General features: G+C 45.3%; 1 gene segment (V, D, J or C); it reads left to right on the top strand.

Moving 5' to 3' along the window:
- Positions 1-12,390: 12,390 nt before the first annotated feature.
- On the top strand, positions 12,391-13,732 carry LOC122478407. The segment is given in 4 exon segments: positions 12,391-12,615; positions 12,707-13,006; positions 13,109-13,135; positions 13,623-13,732. Coding segments are annotated over 4 exon segments (591 nt in total).
- The last annotated feature ends 8,994 nt before the right edge of the window (positions 13,733-22,726 follow it).

Genomic DNA, 22,726 nt, shown 5'->3' on the forward strand with positions numbered 1-22,726 from the left:
CTTGCTGAGAAAAAGGGATCAACAGGACATGGCGGATAAGGAGGCTGAAGCTGAGCTCCATACGGGACCCCAGCCTCGGAGCAGGGGGTCAGCAGTCCCTCAGGCAGGATCAAGGCAGATGGGTCCACACCCTGACCCTGTCATCCCCTGGTTGGGGCTTGCAAAGATGTGCTGGCAAGCAGTGTTAGGACAGGCTCATTATGTGCCAGGGCACACTGTCTAGAAGAAATAAGGAAACTACTAGAAATCCAATGGGAAGGCACCTAAAGAAGACAAAGCCTACACTGCAGTGATCAGAGGAAGAAGGGTTGAGGCCATGCTTTACAGAAGAATCAGAGAAAACTCTGAGATTATTTCTTAAGGAAAGAATTTCATGTTGTCACTAGTTTATAAATCCATTAAAGGAAACATAACTTTCCACAAGTTCACCTGCCCCTTTATTTACGACACACGTGGGCTAATGTGATGGAAAGTGCACTGAGCCAGGCACAGCGTCCCCATCAAGCAAGAGAGAAGCTTAAGCTGCAGGGTCTCCCAGCCAGGCGTCTTACAGTCTTTGATCTGGACAGTCTCCCAGAGGAAGAACGCACAAAGGGATCCCTTGGTCCTGCTTCAGCACCATTACATCCAGGGTGACTACAGAGCTTGGGTGAAGATGGCAGGCAGCTGAATGATGACGTTTCAGAAGAAATCACTGTCAGCAGGGTCGCTGGGCACCACTGAGTCTCTGTGATGCCCTCGCTCTTCCTGAAGCCCAGCCCCTCCAGCTGCAGCCCAGCTCCAGAATATTCTGATATTCCTGCCACAGAGCATTTCCGGGCCAGGCCAGGCTCACGCTCACCCACGAGGTTTGATCGGGAATTTAGGTAGTGTCACGTGACTTAGAAATCAGAAAATAAATTCCTCATGATGGAATTTCTCTGACCCCTGGCACCTTGCTCACACCCAGAGCTGGCCACGTGGCTGGTCAGGGGTTCTTTCTCCCCAGACTCAAATCAGTTCAGAGACTGATGCGTGGAATTCCAGAATTTCTCTTTTTTTTAATGTTTTTTTAATTATTTTTTAATGTCTATTCATTTTTGAGAGAGACAGAGACAGAGGGAGAGGATGGGAGGAGCAGAGAGAGAGGGAGACACAGAATCCGAAGCAGGCTCCAGGCTCCGAGCTGTCAGCACAGAGCCCGATGTGGGACTTAAACTCACGAACCACCAGATCATGACCTGAGCTGAAGTCGGACGCCCACCTGACTGAGCCACCCAGGGGCCCCCTAGGATTTTCCTAATTTAAAAGCATCTGTTTACTTTATTTTGGCAAACGGGATCAATGTTTCATCTGTTCATTTTTGGTTGAAGTCTATGTTTCTGGCAAGATCATGATGAAAAGTGGATATATTTTCAGATGCAAGCACACAAATTGCTGTCATTTTTCTTTAGCTCCCACAGCACTCATTCTTTAATATGGACTATATTTTTCTCAAACTTTACGTTTGAAATGTTGATCTTAAACATTTGGTCACCACCAAAGTCCTGCTCTTCTGGAACACATCCTGCTCAAGGGATTTAGAGTTTTAAGTAAAATGCTACAGAGAATATCATTTGTCACAGCTCCCTGCAGACTTGTGTCCTGTGCTTGCAGACAGGATTCCTAGGAGTGACTCACTGTGTTAAAAATCTATATGAATGACAGTAGTCCCAAGTGTGTGGGAACGTTGACAGACAAGGAAGATTCGCCTGGAATAACCCACTAGCAATGTCTTCCAGGTCCCTTCCCGTGGCCTCCCATCCCTCCAGAAAGGCTGTCTCTCCCCTCGGTGCTATGGGGAGTTGACAGGGAAGGGGAGCCATGGTCACCAGTAGGTCACATCAGAGGAAAGAACACAGCGTCCTGCACAGAAGGGGCCATGTGTCCCTGGTGACGGGATCATGCCCTCACATTTTACACCTTATATATAGACTATTTATTTGTTAATTATACCTCAAAGCGTGTTGGTGAGAAAATCATTGGAAATTGAATTTTAAAGCCCAGATCTTTCTCTCAAAAAATTATCAGATTTGGTAAATTCCTTTCTCACCATCTCTATACGTCATCTACTGCTTCGTTGTATGAGGTAAGCCTCTGTACTTAGTGACCTCTCTCTGTGAACTTGTGAGCAATTTCTCTGTCGTTGTGTGTGTGAAGGGCTGCCTGTTACTGAGAAATTCAGAAAGACATACCATGCTATTTCCACAGTGTATCTCTGTTGTGAATATGTAGAGTTAAAAAAAATGAATGTATACACACCCACATAATTATTCTGCTAATAGTGTCTTTCAGATCATCGAAACCATCTAAGATTAAACATGTATTCTGATTAACAAATCAACACCCAATGAAACACATTCTATGAACAGTTCATTTCACCTCGAACAGGAAAGAAGGTGACTACACACAGCACTCATGGAACAAGTGAAAATTTGGGGACAAAAGTGAGACGGCTGCCACATTTACAAAAGAGTCAGCATCATTCATGGTGTGAAATGCTACAGGACACATGCCCATCACAGCTGATTCAGCCCACATGTCTTTGTGTGTGTGCGAGAGCGGGGGCGGGGAGTAGAAATCATTATGCCTTTCTGAATGTTTTCCGTAAGAAGGGTGCTGGGGACAGTCAGAGGCAGCTGAACAGGTCTCCAGCCTTCTCCAACAGCACCTCTTCAGAACAGCTCATCACCAAAGAACCTTCCAATCTACTGGATGGTCCCTGTCACCTTCTGACAGGAGGGTCCCCACAGGCCAGAGGACAGTCTGAAATCCTCTTTTTCTGTCACTAGCCTCAGCTCAAGCACTCAAAATTACTTTGGGGGACTCCTGGGAGCCTCATCCCTCACCCCCCCTTCATTCCTCAGTCTCTCCTCACACCAGTATTCCCACTCCACCCTGGCCCCGCTCTCTTCATGGAGACCCATTCCCCTCAGGTCAGGGCTCCAGCCCCAGGTCCTACTGGGACAGGCGTGCTAAGAGGTGGGCCTCAGGGAGCCAACCTCTGTCTTTCTAAAGGTGCAGAGCAGTGTCTTCTCAACCCCTTCCTCCGGGGTCCTTGTTGATGAATCCTTGCAAAAAGTAGACAGGAGAGGAATCCAGGGCAGGGCCAGGTTTCTGACCCTGCCTCACTGGAAAGTGAGGTCAGAGGGAGGAGGGGCTCCCCAGCCTTCACAAACCATGGGATGTGGCTGGTCCAGGCCTCTGTCTTTCTGATATGCTGACAGCAGGACACATCTCCCTTCAGGAGCCAGGTCTCAGGGCTACCCCGTTCCACTAATGTAACCCATGAGGAAGGGTCAGCATCTGAGGAGGCCGTTCTAGGGAACTAAGGGACGCGTGATTTGAGGAGATTGCAGCTTCGTGAAAGGCCCCTGGATGAAAGATTTTTCCCATTTCTGAGGCAGGGGCAATGGAAGTGGCGCTGGTCAAGGAGGGCCTGGCCCTCCCTCAGGCAGGATGGTGACCTTGCCTTTCACACCTGGTGCAATGTGCTCCAGGGCCAGCAGGTGGCGCTGTGGGCACGTGCCTCAACCACAAGGGAGCGCCCAGAGCTGGAGACCAAGCACCTGGCTGCTTAGTAGGTGTCCCCTGCTCAGGGATGCCTGGGGCCCAGCAGCCCCTTTCTCCCAAGGCCCTAGATGTCCCCACAGAAGAAATTCACCAGTCCCATGCTCTTTAAATACAACTTTGAAGCAGAGGGTATTGATTCCTGGTTGATGGAGAGGTTGGGGCAATCCGGAGGGATGGGGAATAATCTGAATGATGGGCCCTGTTCCCATCAGAGTGAGGGAAGGGATAAGAGAGGCTGGGGGATCTCTATCCCAGCGGGAGTACGGGGAGAAAGTTCTTGGGTCATCTCTACCATGCCCTGGACCCCTCTCCTCTTCACCTTTCTCACATACTACACAGACGACTGAACTCTGACGTCAGTGGTGGGGGAGGGGGGGGTCCTTCGGGGGATAACTGGGTCTTTTCTTTCTCCTGGGTCCTTATCTTGAGTTGTTGGTGGTACCCTGACTCTCTCACTCTGTCCTTCACTTTAGGGTCCTTGGCATGGTCTTTGGTGACCCAGTCACCATCACCTACACTCGGAGTAGCAGCAGCACCAGATCTGATAATGGTGTGGGTTCCAACTCTTAGTGCTGTTGTTCCCCCAAATACTGGCTTTTGGAAGTACCTGGCCATCAGGGGTTCTAGATTGATCTTCTGCCTCCAAGTCAGATAGATACATGACTTCACAGACCATCTGTGGGCTCCAACCTGAGGATGAGGTTGATTCTTACTGTCTCACAAATGACAGAGACCTCAATGCCCACACGGTGCTGTGTTCCCAGGAGAGATTGAAACATAATACACCCTCTGGGGTCCCTGATCAGACCTTCCCACCCTTGCAAATTGCTGTCACCATGACACCAGCACCTGAAGGTCTGAAACCCTCTGTATATCTGTTGATTCAATAATGTCCCCACCTCTGATCCCATCCAGGCTTGAGGCTGAGACATTCTTATGATGACTCCTCTTCCCAGACATGTCCACATAGGCAGGAGCTCAGAGTCTGTCTCAAACACAGAGACATGAAGAAGGCACTAGAGCTGAACCCAGCAGCCTCTGAACTCACGTGGATCCTCAGTTACTGCAGATGAGTATAAACAAGTTAGTGTATTAAGGGTTGGCCAACTGGCCGCATGAGGTGCAAGAGGAAATATTCTCGTTTTCACAGTTGTAATACATGATCTAATCATCAGGAATCCTAAGCATCAGGAATAGGTGATATAATAAAATTCTGCTGATGCAGCTGAGACACAAGCTTTCTATGGCCCCTTTGTAGTGAGAGGGGCCTCCCTTAAGCCCGATGCCCCCTTCTTCAAAATTCCCAGATGCTCTGGGTCTCTCTGTGACATCAGGAGCAGCTCAGAAAAGAGGGTCAGGACAACCTGTAGAACTCTAACTGGGGTGACAGGAGTGCAAGAGAGGACAGGGAGTGTCTGGGTTCTGATGGCTTGTGAGACAGGCTGGGACAATCCTGTGTGGCCCCTGCCAGCAGAGACAGCACTCAGGGCCTCCAGGGTGTTCAGGCATCAGTGTGCTCACTAGATATTGCTGACCTGCCAGGACCCAGGGGCCATCACCACACGGGCCACCTCTATCCCTGAGTCAGCTCCTCACCTGCTCCTCTGTTTCCTTCTACCTGTGAGAGGCCTTGACAGGGAGGCCGGACAGATGGACAGCAAGGGCTTAACTGAGCACAGCAAGCCCACCCCTGTGGAACTTTCCAGAGAAGTAAAGAGACTTTGGGGTGCTCAGTATCCATGACAGAGCTTTAGCGTCAGAGTCTGGGTCTTAGGACCTGGGTTCCTCTCCTCCTCACCCTCCCCACTCTCTGCACAGATGAGGGCAGACCTCTCCAGGGTGAATGAAAGAACCCCCCAACTCTGCTCCACACCCCCACTCTCCCGTGCAGTGGGATGCCATCCTCTTCACATTCCTCTCTGTCCCCTTACAGTGTCTGTGACCCAGGTGGGGCTGAATCAGCCACCGTCGGTGACCAAGCCCACCCTCAGTGACCAAGCCCACCCACAGATGGCCACATTCACCTGCACTGGAAATAGGAACACTATTGGCAAAAAGTGAGCAGCTTGAAGGCAGCAACACCCGGGCCATGTCCCTACACTTCAAATCAACAGGAAGAAAGAACACCTGGCCCTCTTGTTCTCCCATAGAGCTTCTGGATGCAAGTCAAGCAGGCTGGCCTCTCTGACCACCCCTGAGTCCCAGGCTGAGGACGAGGCTGATCACTCCTGCTCAGCATGGGAATGCAGCCTTGAAGTTTGCACAGCACTTCAGGCCAGTGGGGAAGTGAGACACCAACCCTGAGCTCCCAGGCCTCACTGGCATGTGGGGCCCTCGCAGAGTACCATGTCACCGGCCCACAAAGAGACAAGGGCTGGGTTCCACCTGACAGTTGTGTGGACTACTCGGGATTATAAGAAATAATAACATCAAGAAAAAAAGGCTGGATCTGCAGAATTAGCAAGTGCATATGGACAGCTTCATTACGACTCTATTTGGCCTTTATGAATACATGTACACTCGCGTGCTTTCACAAAGAGTGAAAACAGATTTCAGGTTTAAGTGAAAGGATATTTACTTTCCTAGGTCTTTCTTTCTATTTCATTTGGAGATGCTGGATTCATGTGCTCAGCTGGTCCATCCCTATGACCTTGAGTACATATCCGCCAGGGTCACCAGCCACCAGCCCCCCCCTCCCCGTTTCTCCAGCCTTGACACATGTCCTGACCTCTGACCCAGGGCTCCTCCACTTCTTCAGGGACTTCACTCGGCTCACCCTACAGATCTCACCTTACATACCATAGCTGTGCTCAGACTCCTCTGTCCCAGCTGCCCATGTGCACCCCACATGCACACAGGCAGTCTCCCCATATGTGTGCCCCTGCCGCACCCCCTTCTGTCCTTCCAGGTACCACATGCAGCAGGAGACACGGTTGGAGCTCCAGGGATACAGTTGACAGAGATGGACCTTTTGAAATAAATCATAGATTTCCACTGAGGTGACATTCCAGTTAGGAGGCTGTCACTGTTCCCAATGAGAACTTAGACATTTTCTATTCCTTTAGATACTATGGGAAAAAAATAGAAACCAAATAAATTGGAACCATCTGATCTCTGAGTGGTTTCTATATGTTCCCTGGGAAAACGTCTGTATCTTCTGACAATCTGTGGAGGGGTTTTAAAATCACATTTTTTTTATTGTTTCTAATAAAAGTATTCTACTTACTCAATTTATGTCTGATGGAGCCAGTTTTGTATCTTCCTAGGAAAGCGTGTATTTTTTCCAGTGGAGCAGAGTTGAAACAAAATGTTAGTTTATACCTATGCTTAATACAGGCTCTCAGATTTTTCATTTTTCATTTTTCCACATAGGACCACCAGGTGATGCTGTGGGACTGTCCTGTGATCCATACACAGCTGCTCAATAAAGATCTTTCTTTCACTCAAAGGAGATTTGCTTCAGGGATGGGCCTTGTGCTCCTGTTGGAGACTCAGAACCTGTGTCCTCTCTGGTCTGATAGAGTCCTCCGAGTAGGAACATGTGTTCCCTCAGCAGGTGTTTCCTCCCAGGGCTCTCCACAGGGGTGAGGCCAACCTCCATGGTCCCCAGTGTATGGTCTGAGCTGAGCTCCAGCACCAGGGCTCAGGGACGGGCTGGGCAGTCACTGGATGGACCACATTTGCATGGACAGCCCCTCCTGTGGCAGAGGGTGGAGGAGAAAAGGAGGCCCGGGGCGGCCCAGCCCACTGTGGGGACCAGGGGCTTTGTCACCATGGCCTGAACTCCTGTCCTCCTCGCGGTCCTCTCTCAATGCACATGTAGGGACAGGCGCCAGGGACACAGAGAAGCCTTCCAGGTGGTCTCAGCCCACCTGGCTCAGACACTAGGAAACTTTTTACACTGGTCCCCGCCCCATCGCCCATGAGTGTCTGTGTTTGTAAGTTCCCTGTCCCAGTCTGTGCTGACCCAGCCGCCCTCCCTCTCTGCATCTCTGGGAACAACAGCCAGACTCACCTGCACCCTGAGCAGTGGCTTTGGTGTTAATGCTGTATCCTGGTTCCAGCAGAAGCCGGGGAGCCCTCCCCAGTATCTCCTGTACTACTACTCAGACTCAATTAAGGAGTTAGTATCTGAAGTCCCCCGCCGCTTCTCTGGATCCAAAGATGCCTCGGCCAAGGCAGGGCTTCTGCTCCTCTCTGGGCCTCAGCCTGGGGACGAGGCTGACTATTACTGTGCTACAGCTCATGGCAGTGGGAGCGGCTTTCATTAGTCACAGCATCTCAGATAAGGAGGATGTGAGGCAAAAACTCCTGAACCCACAGACCTAGTCTCTGAGTATTTTTCCTGACAAGCTTCTGTGGAGGCTCCTGTAGGGGAGACACCTCTGTGGTGAGCCCTGTCCTTGAGGAGAAAGGAAGATTACACTGTTGCTGGGACAGCACAGGGGTTCCAGGAGCACATGTGGGTGGGAGCATAGATCCCAAGTGCACATGCCCCAGGGTGTGGAGAAAATTAATAAGAATGAATCATATAAAAGCAAAAGGCCTCAGTTTTTCCCTCCCACTGTATCTCTTTTATTATTCATCCAGAATGTTTTATTTCTCACACTTTGGGTCACCAATTCTATGTTTTGTTTGTCAAGTGATTGTCTACAACATCAGTTGCGGGTTCTACAATTTAAATAAATGTAACACTCAACTTATCTGCCTGGAAATGGTGTCACATGCACAGGTTAGGGGCTCTGTCCCAGGAGACGATTCCTATTCCAACGCCGACAACAAATAGTAGTTAACCCATAAGTTCTGTCCAACGTGATGCGAACAGGGGTTCCCGTGAACCCTCCACAGGTTTGATTTATTTGCTAGAGCTGCTCACAGAACTCAGGGCAACTCTTACTTCCACTTGCCAGTTCACAGAATGATACTGAAAGAGTAGGATGAACGGTCAGACGAAGAAGCACATGGGTAGGGGTCTGAAAGGAGCCCCCAAACAAGAGCTCCCGTCCCCGTGCAGTTGGGGTGTGTCAACTTCCCTATATGAATGTGTCCACCTATGTGGGAGTCTTTGAATCCCATATTTTGGCATTTTTATTGAGTCTTCATGTAGACGTAATCAACCATTGACTCCACATTCAGCTCTTCTCCCCTCTCAGCAAGGGGGAGGCTGGATATTCCAAGCGTCTGGTCATGGCTGAGACTTTCTGGGGACCACCCCCAGCCAGGAGCCTTTCTAGGATTGCCTCACTGAAACAAAAATGCTCCTAGTGGCCTTGTCACCTAGGAAGTGCTGAAGGCTTCGGGAGCTCTATGCCAGGAATCGGGACAGAAACCCGTGGTTTCTAAGATCTCACAATATCGTCTCAACTGAAAATGATGACAGTCATACTCATCCATTAAATGTAACTCTTTGTACTAATGATACATCCATAGCTGATATGTTAATACCTACCTTGGTCACAGACACAATTTTCTCTTTCTCTGAACCAGCTGACAAAAAAGTGGTCACAACTGCTTCTTACACTGACAATACCCCCCCCCCCCCGCCCCGCCGCGTACCATACCCCACCTTTTCTCCCCTCTGTTCCTGCCTCCCTCAGGCTTCAGTCTATCCCTCTGGCTATTCAGGTGTGAATGCTGTCTCCAGGTTAGGATTTTAGAGAACACTGGAAACAATCTTGCTGTAGTTTCCGGTGTGCAGTGTCCATCTGTAGGGAGAAGTCGCAGAGATTGGATCAGCAGGAAATCCCTTCATCATTTGATTCCTGCTGTCATCCCCAGATTGTAGCTCCTATGCAGCATCAGCCTCCGTCAGTCTCTAATATGCCGACACGATTACTGTATTTCTTACAAATGAATGCTTATCTAGACTTGGAGCTATCGGTGTACTTATTTATCTTCTTCAGAATTAGTGAGGACCCGCAAAAGGTCACTGTTGAAATAGTCAAAAAAAGGAAGGATTGATTGCATATTTCAATACATGCCAACTTCTCTTGTTCCCCAAAATATTTGTTTCCTAAGACCATCAGGACACTCACTCAGCCACACACACTTTGCTCCAATCAGTGAAGTCTCATGCATCGGCCCTTTGCCAGAATAAGAGTAGATGCTCTCTCATGGTCAACACAAGGGAGGCATCGGGAGATCCTGGAGGTGCAGGGAGGATGGCTGTGATGCAGGAGTTGGGGGAGGGGGAATAATGGGGATGTCTGGTAACCCCTGGTCCTGTGCCTGCGAGACCTGAAGACCCCAAAGCTGCGGGGCTTTGTGTCTATAGGGATGAAAATGGACAGAAGTCTCTCCATCTAGAAGACTTGGACTTCTGATTCAGTGGAATTACTGTCAGGACACTGGTGTGTGTTGCAATGAGCCAGCCCCAGGTATCAGTTTGCATGGAGATCAACACTCAGGGAGTTGAGAAATCAGAGACGGGCAGGGGAACACTTGTATTCATGCTTGTCCACTGAGTGAAAATCTTCCTGAGGGCACCGGGGAGTATTTTTGTTCTTTCTTTCTCTCTCTTTCATACACACACACACACACACACACACACACGGCTCTCTCCTCTCTCTCAGTGTCTATTGTCATGGGCTCTGCAGTTTCTGGGATTCTCTGTCTTTCCAGAAGTCAGGTTCAGCCTGTGCTCACCCTCAGAGTCACAACCTCCGGGAGGCAGAATCTTTTCAGCAGGAAATACCATGGACATCGAGTGTGACTGGGATTCTGTCACCGGGGCAGAACATGCCGCGAACACCTGCTCTCCTGGGACAAGGCTGATGCTCAGGAATCCCAGGGCAAGTCTCTATCTCTGTGGGCAGTTCAGCCCTAATAATCTTTGAGCTCCAGTCCATGCCTGAGGCTGATCAGCATGTTGATTCTGGGACAGCAGCCTCAGTGTTGCTCCCACAGAGCTCAAGGCCCTGGGGATGTAACACAGTCTCCCTGCGCTCTCAGGGCTGAACAGTCACTCCTGTGACACTCCAGTGGCACCTCCAGCCAGGATGGATCTCTGTTGAAAAGTCGATCCAACCAAGGGCTACAGGGACTGTGACCTCAAGGACATAGTGCCCCTTATCTCCACCTCACCCAGAGTCAAATGTGGGATCTCTGAAAGAATTTTCTGGGTCAAATTGGCCTTGGTAATAGAAATACATTCCTCTGGTCATGGGTGACTGAATGAGCAATTAATTGCTCTATCTTGAACATATGGGACACACAAAACACAGCAACGATTGTTTTACCCACCCCTGAGATGAGTCTGACTCCTAGTCAGTCTATCCTGGAAGTTCTGTGTTTAATTCCATCACTGAGATGAGTCTGAAGTTCACAGGAACAGGCTACTAATGGTGCTTCCCTGGGCACCATGTTGGGCTTTCCTTCTTGAAGGACCAGACCTAATATGCAAAGTCATGATTAAAAAATAAATTAATAATAATAACAACAGTAATAAAAATGATTTATTTTTTATTTTTTTCTTAACTTTATAATGTTTATTTAGTTTTGAGAAAGACAGAGAGAGCAAGCATGAGCAGGGGAGGGGCAGAGAGGGAGATACAGAATCCAAAGCAGTCTCCAAACTCCAAGCTGTCAGCATAGAGCCCTATGCGGGACTCCAACCCATGAACTGTGAGATTATGACCTGAGCTGAAGTTGGATGCTTAGCCAACTAAGCCACCCAGGTGCCCAAAAGCATGAAGTGATTTAGAAACAAGTTTACAAGACCCCGATTAAACCAAGAACTAAAGTCACATCTTTTCCATTAGGTTTTCATCCATTTTCTCAACTACTATTTCAATCCATAATTTCTCTGCAATAAGCACGAATCTATGAAAACATACTCATGATTGTACCCGCATCTTCCCATTAACAGTGTCATTGAGTTTAAATAATTCTTGCTGAACTGAATTTTGTATAAAATCACCCACCTTCACTTTGAGGTAGCAGTTGTCCAAGTGGTGACAGACACATAAAGTCTGCGACGAGGTCCCCATCAGAGCACCCGCAGCTGTCACTCCTTCCCTCCTGGAGCTTCCTGCAGGTTTGCCCTTCGTGCTCTGAGGTCAGTGCCACACCCGGGCTCCTGCAGACTTGGGTCTGTGTGCTGGGGGGACAGATCATAGGAGGGAAGTACTAAGCACAGGGTGTGGAGAACTGTTGTTTCGCGGAGGTGGAAGTAGTGACAGACGACGAAGATGGTCAGTGTGTAACCCCCCTAGGAAGGCACACGAGAGCATCTACCCACAACCTGGAGAAAAGGGCTCCCTGTCTTCTCAGTGCTGAGGGAACTTCTGGGAAAGGATAACTTTGAAACCAGAAAGGAAACAAACAGAGGAAAGAAATCAGCCTCCTGCACAGAACTGGCCAGGTGCCAATGTGGACCCATCACTGTTCTGGAGCTGATCCTCATCTGTGTGGTTGTACAAGAGTCAGCACCTTAGTCCTGCCCCATCAACAGACAAGGGAGCCGTGGACACACTCACTCTGTGGAGCCTGAGTAGAGCACAGTTTGTCCTGAGGTGATGGGAAGTCACACAGGGGGACACCTGGCCTGGCCTGAAGGAATGGGACAGTGGACACAGCAGTGAGGAGGCAGGAACTCTCTCTGATGGGCTCTAGTCACCATGTCACATAATGTTGTGTCCAGGCCTGGACACCAGGGGGCACATATCACTTGTTTCTGAGGAGTCACAGATGACCAGAGCTGGGACCTGCCACCTGCCATTGCTTGTGCCCTCTGCTCAGGGCTCACAACTGTGACCTCACCACCCTCTTACCCAACAGAGCCCCTCCCCTTCCCTCCACCCTGACATCCTCAGGCAGAGGGACCTGACCCCTTGCCATTGAAATGTCGAAGAGCTGAGGGTCTCATTTGCATGGATGGGCCCTCCCTCTCTCAGAGGATGAAAAGTAGAAGGAACAGATTAGGGGACGTCTGCTCAGCTGTTCAGCCACAGAAGGCAGGATCAGTGATGATCTCGACCATGGCCTGGTCCCCTCTCCTCCTCACCCTCCTCATTCACTGCACAGGTGACTAGATGTGGGAACAAGGGAAGCGGTCCTGGGATAACATGTGTGACCTGATTCTTCATCACCTTCTCTTTGTCTCTCCCACTTCCAGGGTCCTGGGCCCAGTCTATGCTGACTCAGCCGCCATCAGTGTCTGGGGCCCTCGGCCAGACGGTCACCATCTCTTGCGCTGGAGGTGCCAACAACATCGGTATTGCTGGTATGAACTGGTACCAACAGCTCCCAGGAGAGGCCCCTAAACTCCTCATCTATGGTAGTAGCGATCGACCCTCAGGGGTCCCTGACAGATTTTCTGGCTCCACATCTGGCAACACAGGCTCCTTGACCATCACTGGGCTCCAGGCTGAGGACGAGGCTGATTATTACTGCCAGTCTCTTGACATTACTCAAGGTGCTGACACAGTGCTCCAGGCCTGTGGGGAAGTGAGACAAAAACTTCTGTCCTCCCAGCAATGGGACTTCCCATCTATCCCTCACTTTTTGGCCAACTGAGCTGCTGCTTTGTTTGATATAAACTGGGGTCTGAGACCCACCTCAAGGAAGTTTGTCTACAGTCTTTCCACATTCTCTGAAATTTCTCCTTGAAGCCTCTCATTGGGAGCAAGATATTGTGTGATTTTCTCAAACTGAGCACAAATTTCTGCATTCCAGGGGCAGGCTGTCCTGAGGACACAGTCCATGACAGGTCACGGCAGACACAGGGACACAATATTCAGCTCTGTCTGAGTCAGGACACATGAGGAATGTCCAATATGTGTCCTGATAACAACAGTTCCCATAAATTGCCCCTAAATCCTCATCTATTATGATGGTTAGACCTTCTGGGGACCCTGATTCATTCTTTGACTCTGTGTCTGGAAACTCTCACTCTGAGATCATCACGGGGCTGATGTCTGAGGATAAGGCTGCTCCTCCCTGCCCCCTCACCCCCTCTGTGACAGCATCTTGGGCTCACACAGAGTCCCAGGCCCATGAGAACTGAAAGCAGACCCCTTTCTCATCTTCAGAGGGCGAGGCCGCAGCAGCTTACCAGGCTCAGCTTGTGGCTTCTGCTTCTGATGCTCCTGCTGCTGCCACCATGGGCCCCAGTGCACGCAGCAGCACCACCTGGGAGTGAGGGCTCCTCCTTCTCTTCTGTCCCCAACGTCACGCGCAGCAGCCCCTTCCTAGACAAAGGGTCTCAAAGGACACAAGGAAGCTCCTCTTGCCCATCAGGTTGAGACACAAGGTTTCTTTGCACCGAAGTTCATGGACTGGGGGTTGTAGTTCCAGTGTTCTCAAGTCCCACCTGACCTCTGACGAATCCAGGGTCTCCATCCTTGGTCGTTTACCCATTTCTAGAAGTTTCCAGACCTATGTAACCCTCTTATTAGTCTTCAATAAGAATGCCTGTACTTTTTTTGCTCTTTGGGATGATTTCTTCTCTCACTGCAGCATAAGCCCTGGATTACCTATAGCTGAAACATATATTTCAGTCATTTGAAATGAGTCCCTGTCCATTCCCATCAATGCTGAGACCCAACCAATGACTTTTCTTCTTCACTTTCATTGTATAATACTTGCAGAAAGATGTTGAATAATAATGGTGTTTAGCTCAGATTAGTCTTTTCATCTTATAGAAATGTCCCCCCGTCCCCACCCCATTAGCTAATTTTCTGGTTGTGGGACTGAGTCTGATGTGTGGGTACAGAGTGTGTTATCACATTATAAAATCTCTGCTTCCGTTTTATGTGGTTTTTATTAGAGCTTTGCTTTCAGGTGGAGTGGACCAAGATGGTGGAGCAGCATGGAAGTTCTAGGCTTCTTTCATCCCTAAAATGCAGCTAGATCAGCACCAAACCACTATTTCTAACACACCTAGAAAATTGCTCTGAGGATTCACACAACAATCCGCATAACTTGAGCCACAGAACTTGGAAGGTACTTGGCACGGAGAGGTGAACTGGGGGAGAGAGAAGCCACAGAGGGTAGGGAATGGTATTTGGGGACAGAGGACAGAGAAAGGAAGGAACATACAGGAAAAGCACTCCCCTCAAAAGTAGTTGGAGAGAAAGAGTGGAAGCACCCATAAGTGCCTGAATAAGAAAGGGAGAAAGCAGAAAGCAGAAAGGAGAGGGTTTTAGTATCATTAGGACTCTATTACCAGGGCAGGACAGCACTGGAAACACTGCAGCGCATTACCTGGCAGCGTGCTGGTGGGAAGACCAAATTCCCAAGGACAGGCAGTGAGGTCTGAGGGATCGACGGGCCACATGGGAGAAGCAGTTTCCCTGGTACCCTGCTAGGAGGGCATTTGGTAGAGGTTGTACAGACTCCCCACAGGCAAAGCTCCCAGCGGACCACGGAGAACACAATTGCTGGTATCGGAACAGAAACGCCAGGGTGAGGCAAAACCTGACGTGGGTAGTGTGTTGTTATTGCGTTGAAATGCTACCACTACACGATCGCACAAACTTATTCTGTGGCAGGCCAGCATCCAGCCACACCTCTGAGCCTCTACAGCTGCGTGATAGCAGGAACTTTCCTGGGGGCAAGCCGGCATCTGGCCATGGCCTAGGGAAACCATCCGTGAAAGAGTTGGAGCGGGTCCAGGTGGCAGGGCCCTCAGAAGTGAAGGGTTTGGAAATACAGCCCCATATGACATAAAATTTGGGAGGGAGGTGCTGCCTGGCAGGCTGATGTCTTGGACAGGGACAGTATAGAAGTGGGGAATGGAAGGACCCCAGAGACCAAGGAGGGGTGCTTGATTGCCAGTCAGATAGAGCACAAAGTTCTGATCTAGAGACTGGAAAGTTAGGTGACGCCATTTTAACCTCTCCCATGCATCAACACACATCCCGCACACCGTGCCACACCAATCCACTTCAGTAAGTTAAGTAGCACCACCTAGTGGAGAATGGAGCCATGACACCAAGCCCCGACCAACTGCACCAACCAAGCCCTAGAAGAACACCACAGGTCTCTCCCACTCCTTAGGGTATGGACCATAAAGTGCTTCATAGTTTGACTTGTAGGGGAAACTGGATGTAATTTCATTCGGATTTCATTGTGTTTGCTGGTCCATCTATTCATTTCTTTGTTTTGTGTTTTCTTTTTTTTTTCCTCTTTTTTCTTATTCTTGGATACAGAAAGAGAAAAAATTATTTTTTACTTTCCACTTTCATATAATTTTTTTAATTTTTTGACTATATTTTTTGGAAATTTATGTTTTATTCTATTTTACCTTCTTCAACTCATTTTATTCTGTTTTATTATATACATTTTCTTAATTTTTAAACATTTATTTTTTTTTCTTTTCTTTCCATTCCCTTTTTTCACTGTTCAATCAAGCTTCTTTCAACAACAAGACCAAAGCATACCTAGGATCTAGCTTCCTTTATTTGATTTTTTGGTTTGTTTTTAATCTTCTTAATTTTTATTTTTTATTTTATTAATTCTTTTTCTTCCTCCAAAATGACAAAACAAAGGAATTCATCCTAAAAGAAAGAATAGGAAGAAATGACAGCCAGAGACCTAATCAACACAGATATCAGTAAGATGTCTGAACTAGAATTTAGAATCATGATAATAAGAATATTAACTGGAGTTGAAAAAAAAGAATAAAATCCCTTTCTATGGAGATAAAAGAAATAAAATCTAGTCAGGACGAAATTAAAAATGCTATAACTAGGGGCGCCTGGGTGGCGCAGTCGGTTAAGTGTCCGACTTCAGCCAGGTCACAATCTCGCGGTCCGTGAGTTCGAGCCCCGTGTCGGGCTCTGGACTGATGGCTCAGAGCCTGGAGCCTGTTTCCGATTCTGTGTCTCCCTCTCTCTCTGCCCCTCCCCCGTTCATGCTCTGTCTCTCTCTGTCCCAAAAATAAATAAACGTTGAAAAAAAAAATTTTTTTTTTAATTAAAAAAAAAAAAAAAAAAAAAACAAAAAAAAAACCGCTATAACTAAGCTGCAATCTCGAATTGATGCCATGGCTGCAAGGTTGGATGAAGCAGAAAAGCAAATTAGTGATATAGAAGATACAATTACGGAGAATAAGGAAGCAGAAAAAAGGAGAGAAACTAAGGCAAAAGAGCACAATATAAGAATTAGAGAACTCAGTGACTCACTAAAAAGGAATAACATCCAAATCATAGGAGTCCCAGAAGATAAAAAGAGAGAAAAACAAGTAGAAAGTTTATGCAAGCAAAGCATAATGGAAAACGTTCCTAACCTGGGGAAAGACACAAACATCAAAATCTAAGAAGCACAGAGAACTCCCATTAGATTCAACAAAAACCAACTATCAATAGGCATAACATAGTCAAATTCACAAAATAGACAAGGAAAGAATTATGAAAACAGCAAGGGGAAAAAAGTCCTTAACCTATAAGGTAAGACATATCAGGTTCACAGCAGACCTATCCACAGAAACTTAGCAGGCCAGAAAAGAGTCGCAGGACATATTCAATGTGCTGAATTGGAAAAATATGCAAGAAATAAAGAAGTTCCCAGACAAACAAAAACTAAAGGAGTTTGTGACCATTAAACCAGCCTGCAAGAAACTTTAAGAGGGAGTCTCTGAGAGAAGAAAAGACAAAACGAAACAAAAAAGGCCAAAAGCAACAAAGAGTAGAAAGGACCAGAGAACACCACCAGAAACTCCAATTCTACATGCAACACAATGGCACTAAATTCATATCTTTCAGTACTCACTCTAAATGTCAAAGTTCTAAACATTCCAATCAAAAGACATAGGATAACAGAATGGATAAGAAGAGAAGATCCATCTATATGCTGTTTACAAGAGACCCATTTTAGAATTAAAGTCACCTTCAGGTTGAAAGTAAGGGAATGGAGAACCATCTATCATGCTAATAGTCACCAAAAGAAAGCCAGAGTAACCATACTTATATCAGACAATCTAGATTTTAAAATAAGGACTGTAAAAAGAGATGAAGAAGGGCATTATATTAAAAATAAGGGGTCTATCCACCAAGATCTAAGAATTGTAAACATTTATATCCCCAATGTGTAGATACCCAAATATATAAATCAATTAATCACAAACATACAGAACCTCATTGATAATAATACCATAAGAGTAGGGGACTTCAATACCCCACTAAACAGCAATGAACAGATCATCTAAACAGAAAATCAACAAGAAAACAATGACTTTGAGTTATACACTGGACCAGATGGACTTAACAGATATATTCAGAACATTTCACCCTAAAGCAGCAGAATACACATTCTTCTCGAGTGCACATGGAATATTGTCCAGAATAGATCACATACTGGGTCACAAATCAGCCACCAGCAAGTTCAAAAAGACAGAGATCATACCATGCTTATTTTCAGACCACAATGCTATGAAACTCGAAATCAAACACATGAAAAAATTTGGAAAGACAATGAATACTTGGAAATTATAGAACACCCTACTGAAGAATGAATGGGTTAACCAAGAAGTTAAATAGGAAATTAAAAAGTACATGGAAGCCAATGAAAATGATAATCTGACAGCCCAAAACTTCTAGGATGCAGCAAAGGCAGTCATAAGAGGGAAGTATATAGCAATCCAGGCCTTCCTAAAGAAGGAAGAAAGGTCTCAGATACACAACCTAACCTTACACCTTAAGGAGCTGGAAAAAGAACAGTAAATAAAACCCCAAACCAGCAGAAGACAGGAAATAATAAAGATTAGAGCAGAAATCAATGCTATGGAAATCAAAAAAATAGTAGAACAGATCAATAAAAACAGGAGCTGGTTCTTTAAAATTATTAACAGAATTGATAAACCCCTAGCCAGTTTGATCAAAAAGAAAAAGGAAAGGACCCAAATAAATAAAATCAGAAATGAAAGAGGAGAAGTCACAACCAACACTGTAGAAATACGAAGAAGAAGAAGAAGAAGAAGAAGAAGAAGAAGAAGAAGAAGAAGAATATTATGAGCAATTATATGTCAACAAACTGGGCAATCTGGAAGAAATGGACAAATTCCTAGAAACATATAAACTACCAAAACTGAAACAGGAAGCAATAGATTATTTGAACAGACCCATAACCGGTAAAGAAATTGAATTAGTAATAAAGAACCTCCCAAAAAACAAGACTCCAGGGCTGGATGGCTTTCCAGGAAAATTCTACCAAACCTTTAAAGAAGAGGTAACTCCTATTCTTTTGAAGCTGTACTAAAAAATAGAAATGGAAGAAAAACTTCAAAACTCATTCTATGAGGCCAGAATTACCTTGATTCCAAAACCAGACAAAGACTCCACTAAAAAGGAGAACTATAGTCCAATTTCCCTGATGAAAATGGATGCAAAAATTCTCAACAAGATACTAACCAACCAATCCAACAATGCATTAAAAGAATTATTCATCACAATCAAGTGGTATTTATATCTAACATGCAGGACTGATTCAATATCTGCAAATCAATCAATGTTATACATCACATTAATAAAAGAAAGGACAAGAACCACATGATCCTCTCAATAGATGCAGAGAAAGCATTTGACAAAATGCAGCCTCCTTTCTTGATTAAAAACCCTCAAGAAAGTAGGGATAGAAGGATAATACCTCAATATCATAAAAGCCAAATATGAAAGACCCACCGCTAATATCATCCTCCATGGGGAAAAACTGAGAGCTTCCCCCCAAAGGTCAGGAACACGACAGAGGTGTCCACTCTCACCACTGTTGTTTAACATAGTATTGGAAGTCCTAGCCTCAGCAATCAGACAACACAAAGACACAAAAGGCATCCAAATAGGCAGGGAGGAAGTCAAACGTTCACTCTTCACAGATGACATGACACTCTATAAGGAAAATCCAAAATATTCCCCCAAAAAACTGCTAGAACAGATCCATGAATTCAGCAAAGTTGCTGGATATAAAATCAATGCACAAAAATCGGTTGCATTTCTATACACCAATAATGAACAACAGAAAGAGAAGTCAAGGTATAAAACCCATTTACACCTGCACCAAAACCCATAAAATACCTAGGAATAAACCTAACCAAAGCGGAGAAAATCTACACACTGAAAACTATAGAAAGCTTAAGAAAGAAATTGAAGAAGACGCAAAAAAATTGAAAAATATCCCATGCTCAAGTATTGGAAGAACAAATATTGCTAAAATGTCAATACTACCCAAAGCAATCTACATATTCAATGAAATCTCTATCAAAATAACACCAGCATTCTTCACAGAGCTAGAACAAACAAATCCTAAAAATTATGAGGAACTAGAAAAGACCCTGAAGAGCCAAAACAATCCTGAAAAAGAAAATCAAAGCTGGAGGCATCATAATTTCAGACCTCAAGATGTGTTACAGAGCTATAATCATCGAGACAGTATGGTACTGGCACAAAAACAGACATTCAGATCAATGGAACAGAATAGACAACCCACAAATGGACCCACAAACGTATGGCCAACTAATCTTTGACAAAGTAGGAAAAAATATCCAATGGAATAAAGACAGTCTCTTCAGCAAATCGTGTTGGGAAAACTGGACAATGGCATGCAGAAGAATCAACCTGGACGACTTTCTCACATCATACACAAAAATAAACTCAAAATGGATGAAAGACCTAAACATAAGACAGGAAGCCTTCAAAATCCTAGAGGAAGTAGCAGACAAAAACCTCTTTTACCTCCACTGCAGCAACATCTTACTCAATATGTCTCCAGAGGCAAGGGAAACAAAAGCAAAAATGAACTATTGGGACTTCATCAAGATGAAAATCTTCTGCACAGCGAAGGAAACAATCAACAAAACTAAAAGGCAACCTACGAATGGGAAAAGATATTTGCAAATGACATAAAGGATAAAGTGTTAGTATCAAAAATCTATAAAGAACTTGTCAAACTCAACACCCAAAAAGCAAATAATCCAGGGAAGAAATGACATGAATAGACACTTTTCCAAAGAAGACATCCAGATGGCCAACCGACACATGAAAAAAATGTGCAACATGACTCATCATCAAGGAAATACAAGTCAAAATCACAATGAGCTACCACCTCACACCTGTCATAATGGCTAAAATGAAAAACTCAGGCAAAGACAGATGTTGGTGAGGATGGGGAGAAAGAGGAACACTTTTGCATTGCTGGTGGGAATGCAAACTGGTGCAGCCACTCTGGAAAACAGTATGGAGGTTCCTCAAAAAATTAGAAATAGAACTACGCTACGACCCAGCAATTGCAATACTATGTATTTATCCAAAGGGTACAGGGGTGCTGTTTTGAAGGGGCACATGCACCCCAATGTTTATAGAAGCACTATTGACAATAGCCAAAGTAAGGAAAGAGCCCAAATGTCTATCAACAGATGAATGGATTAAGAGGTGGTATATATATACAATGGAGTATTACTCGGCAATCAAAAAGAATGAAATCTTGCCATTTGCAATAATGTGGATGGAACTAGAGGGTATTATGCTGAGCAAAATTATTTAGTCAGAGAAAGACAAATATCATATGACTTCACTCATGTGTGGAATTTAAGATACAAAATAGATGAACAGAAGGGAAAGGAAGTAAAAATAATATAAAAACAGGGAGGGGGACAAAACATAAGGGACTCTTATAATACAGAGAATCAACTGAGGGTTGCTAGAGTGGTTGTTATTGGGGGGATGGGCTAAATGGGCAAGGGGGCATTAAGGAGGACACTTGGGTTCAGCTATGGGTGTTATGTGTAGGAGACGAATCACTGGATTCTACTCCTGAAATCATTATTGCACTATATGCCCACTAACTTGGATGTAAATTTTAAAAATAAATAAAATAATTTTAAAAACTTTGCTTTCAATTATGCAGATGACTTTTCACAGTCCAGAGAGATCACGTGATTTTCATCTGTTGATTTACTAATTTGTTGTCTTACCTTAGAGGAATCACCCATATGTAATCCCACTCCATATTTACAAAACTCACATGTGGTCATAGTATATGACTATTTTAGTCTGACAAGGGTATCCCACTATTGATATTTTATTTAGAATATTTATGTCAATATTTCATAATATTCCACAATTTTCCTTTTTCTGTATTTTATGTGCCAAGTGTTTGTATCACTGTATATTTCTTTCCATAAGAATTTAAGTTTTCCATTGTTTTTTGATGATTTGAATATATATATATGTTTCATATATATATATGAAGCATATGCATATATATATACATATATATATATATATATATGAAGCAAGCAAATGAAACTATGATCTCTGAAGATTGCTAGTGGTTTTTTGTGAAGTTAATCACATCTTATGCCTTTTTGTGGAAAAGTTCCTAATAAATTGTCTATTCTTTTTCTAAGGAAATTGGTCTGCTTTTATTTTTGGAAATTTGTCTGTTTATTTATTTTTTAAATGAAACCATTTTTATTTCCTAGTAAAGTATGCTTTTATTTATTATTAAGAGAGGTTAACAGTATTATTTTTTTTTCATTTTTGATTTTTGTCCACGTGTCATTTCTCCTTTGCATATTTGTGTATTATCCACTTTCATGTAAAGGTTAGTAAGTGGATTGTTCTATTTTCTTATCAAAATCCTGATTGTCAGGGCACCTGGGTGGCTCAATCGGTTAAGTGTCCGACTTCGGCTCAGGTCATGATCTCAGAGCTCGTGAGTTCGAGCCCCTCATCAGCCTCTGCACTGACCACTCAGAGCCTGGAGCCTGCTTCAGATTCTGTGTCTCTGTCTCTCTCTGCCCCTCCCCTTCTCTCTCTCTCTCTCTCTCTCTCTCTCTCTCTCTCTCAAAAATAAATAAGCATTTAAAAATGCATCTTCAAAAGACTAAACAAAAACCTGATTTGGGGGAGGAGGAGTTAGGATGGCAGAGCAGCATGGAGACCCTGAACTTGCCATATCCCTGAAATGCAGCTACATCAGCACCAAACTATTTTGAACACTTAGGAAATTGATCTGAGGGTTAACGCAACAATCTGTGCAACTTGAGCCACAGAACTGTACAGGTATGCGATGCAGAGCGGTCATCTGGGGGAGAGAAAATCTGCAGAGGGTACGGAGCCATTTTCGCTGAGGGAAGAGAGAAAGAGAAAGAGAAGGAGGTGGGGGGAGTGCAGTGCATCAGGATCGTGCAAGAAAAGCA

The sequence above is a fragment of the Prionailurus bengalensis genome, unplaced genomic scaffold, assembly GCF_016509475.1.
Source record: "Prionailurus bengalensis isolate Pbe53 unplaced genomic scaffold, Fcat_Pben_1.1_paternal_pri Un_scaffold_61, whole genome shotgun sequence".
NCBI classification, from domain to species: Eukaryota; Metazoa; Chordata; class Mammalia; order Carnivora; family Felidae; genus Prionailurus; species Prionailurus bengalensis.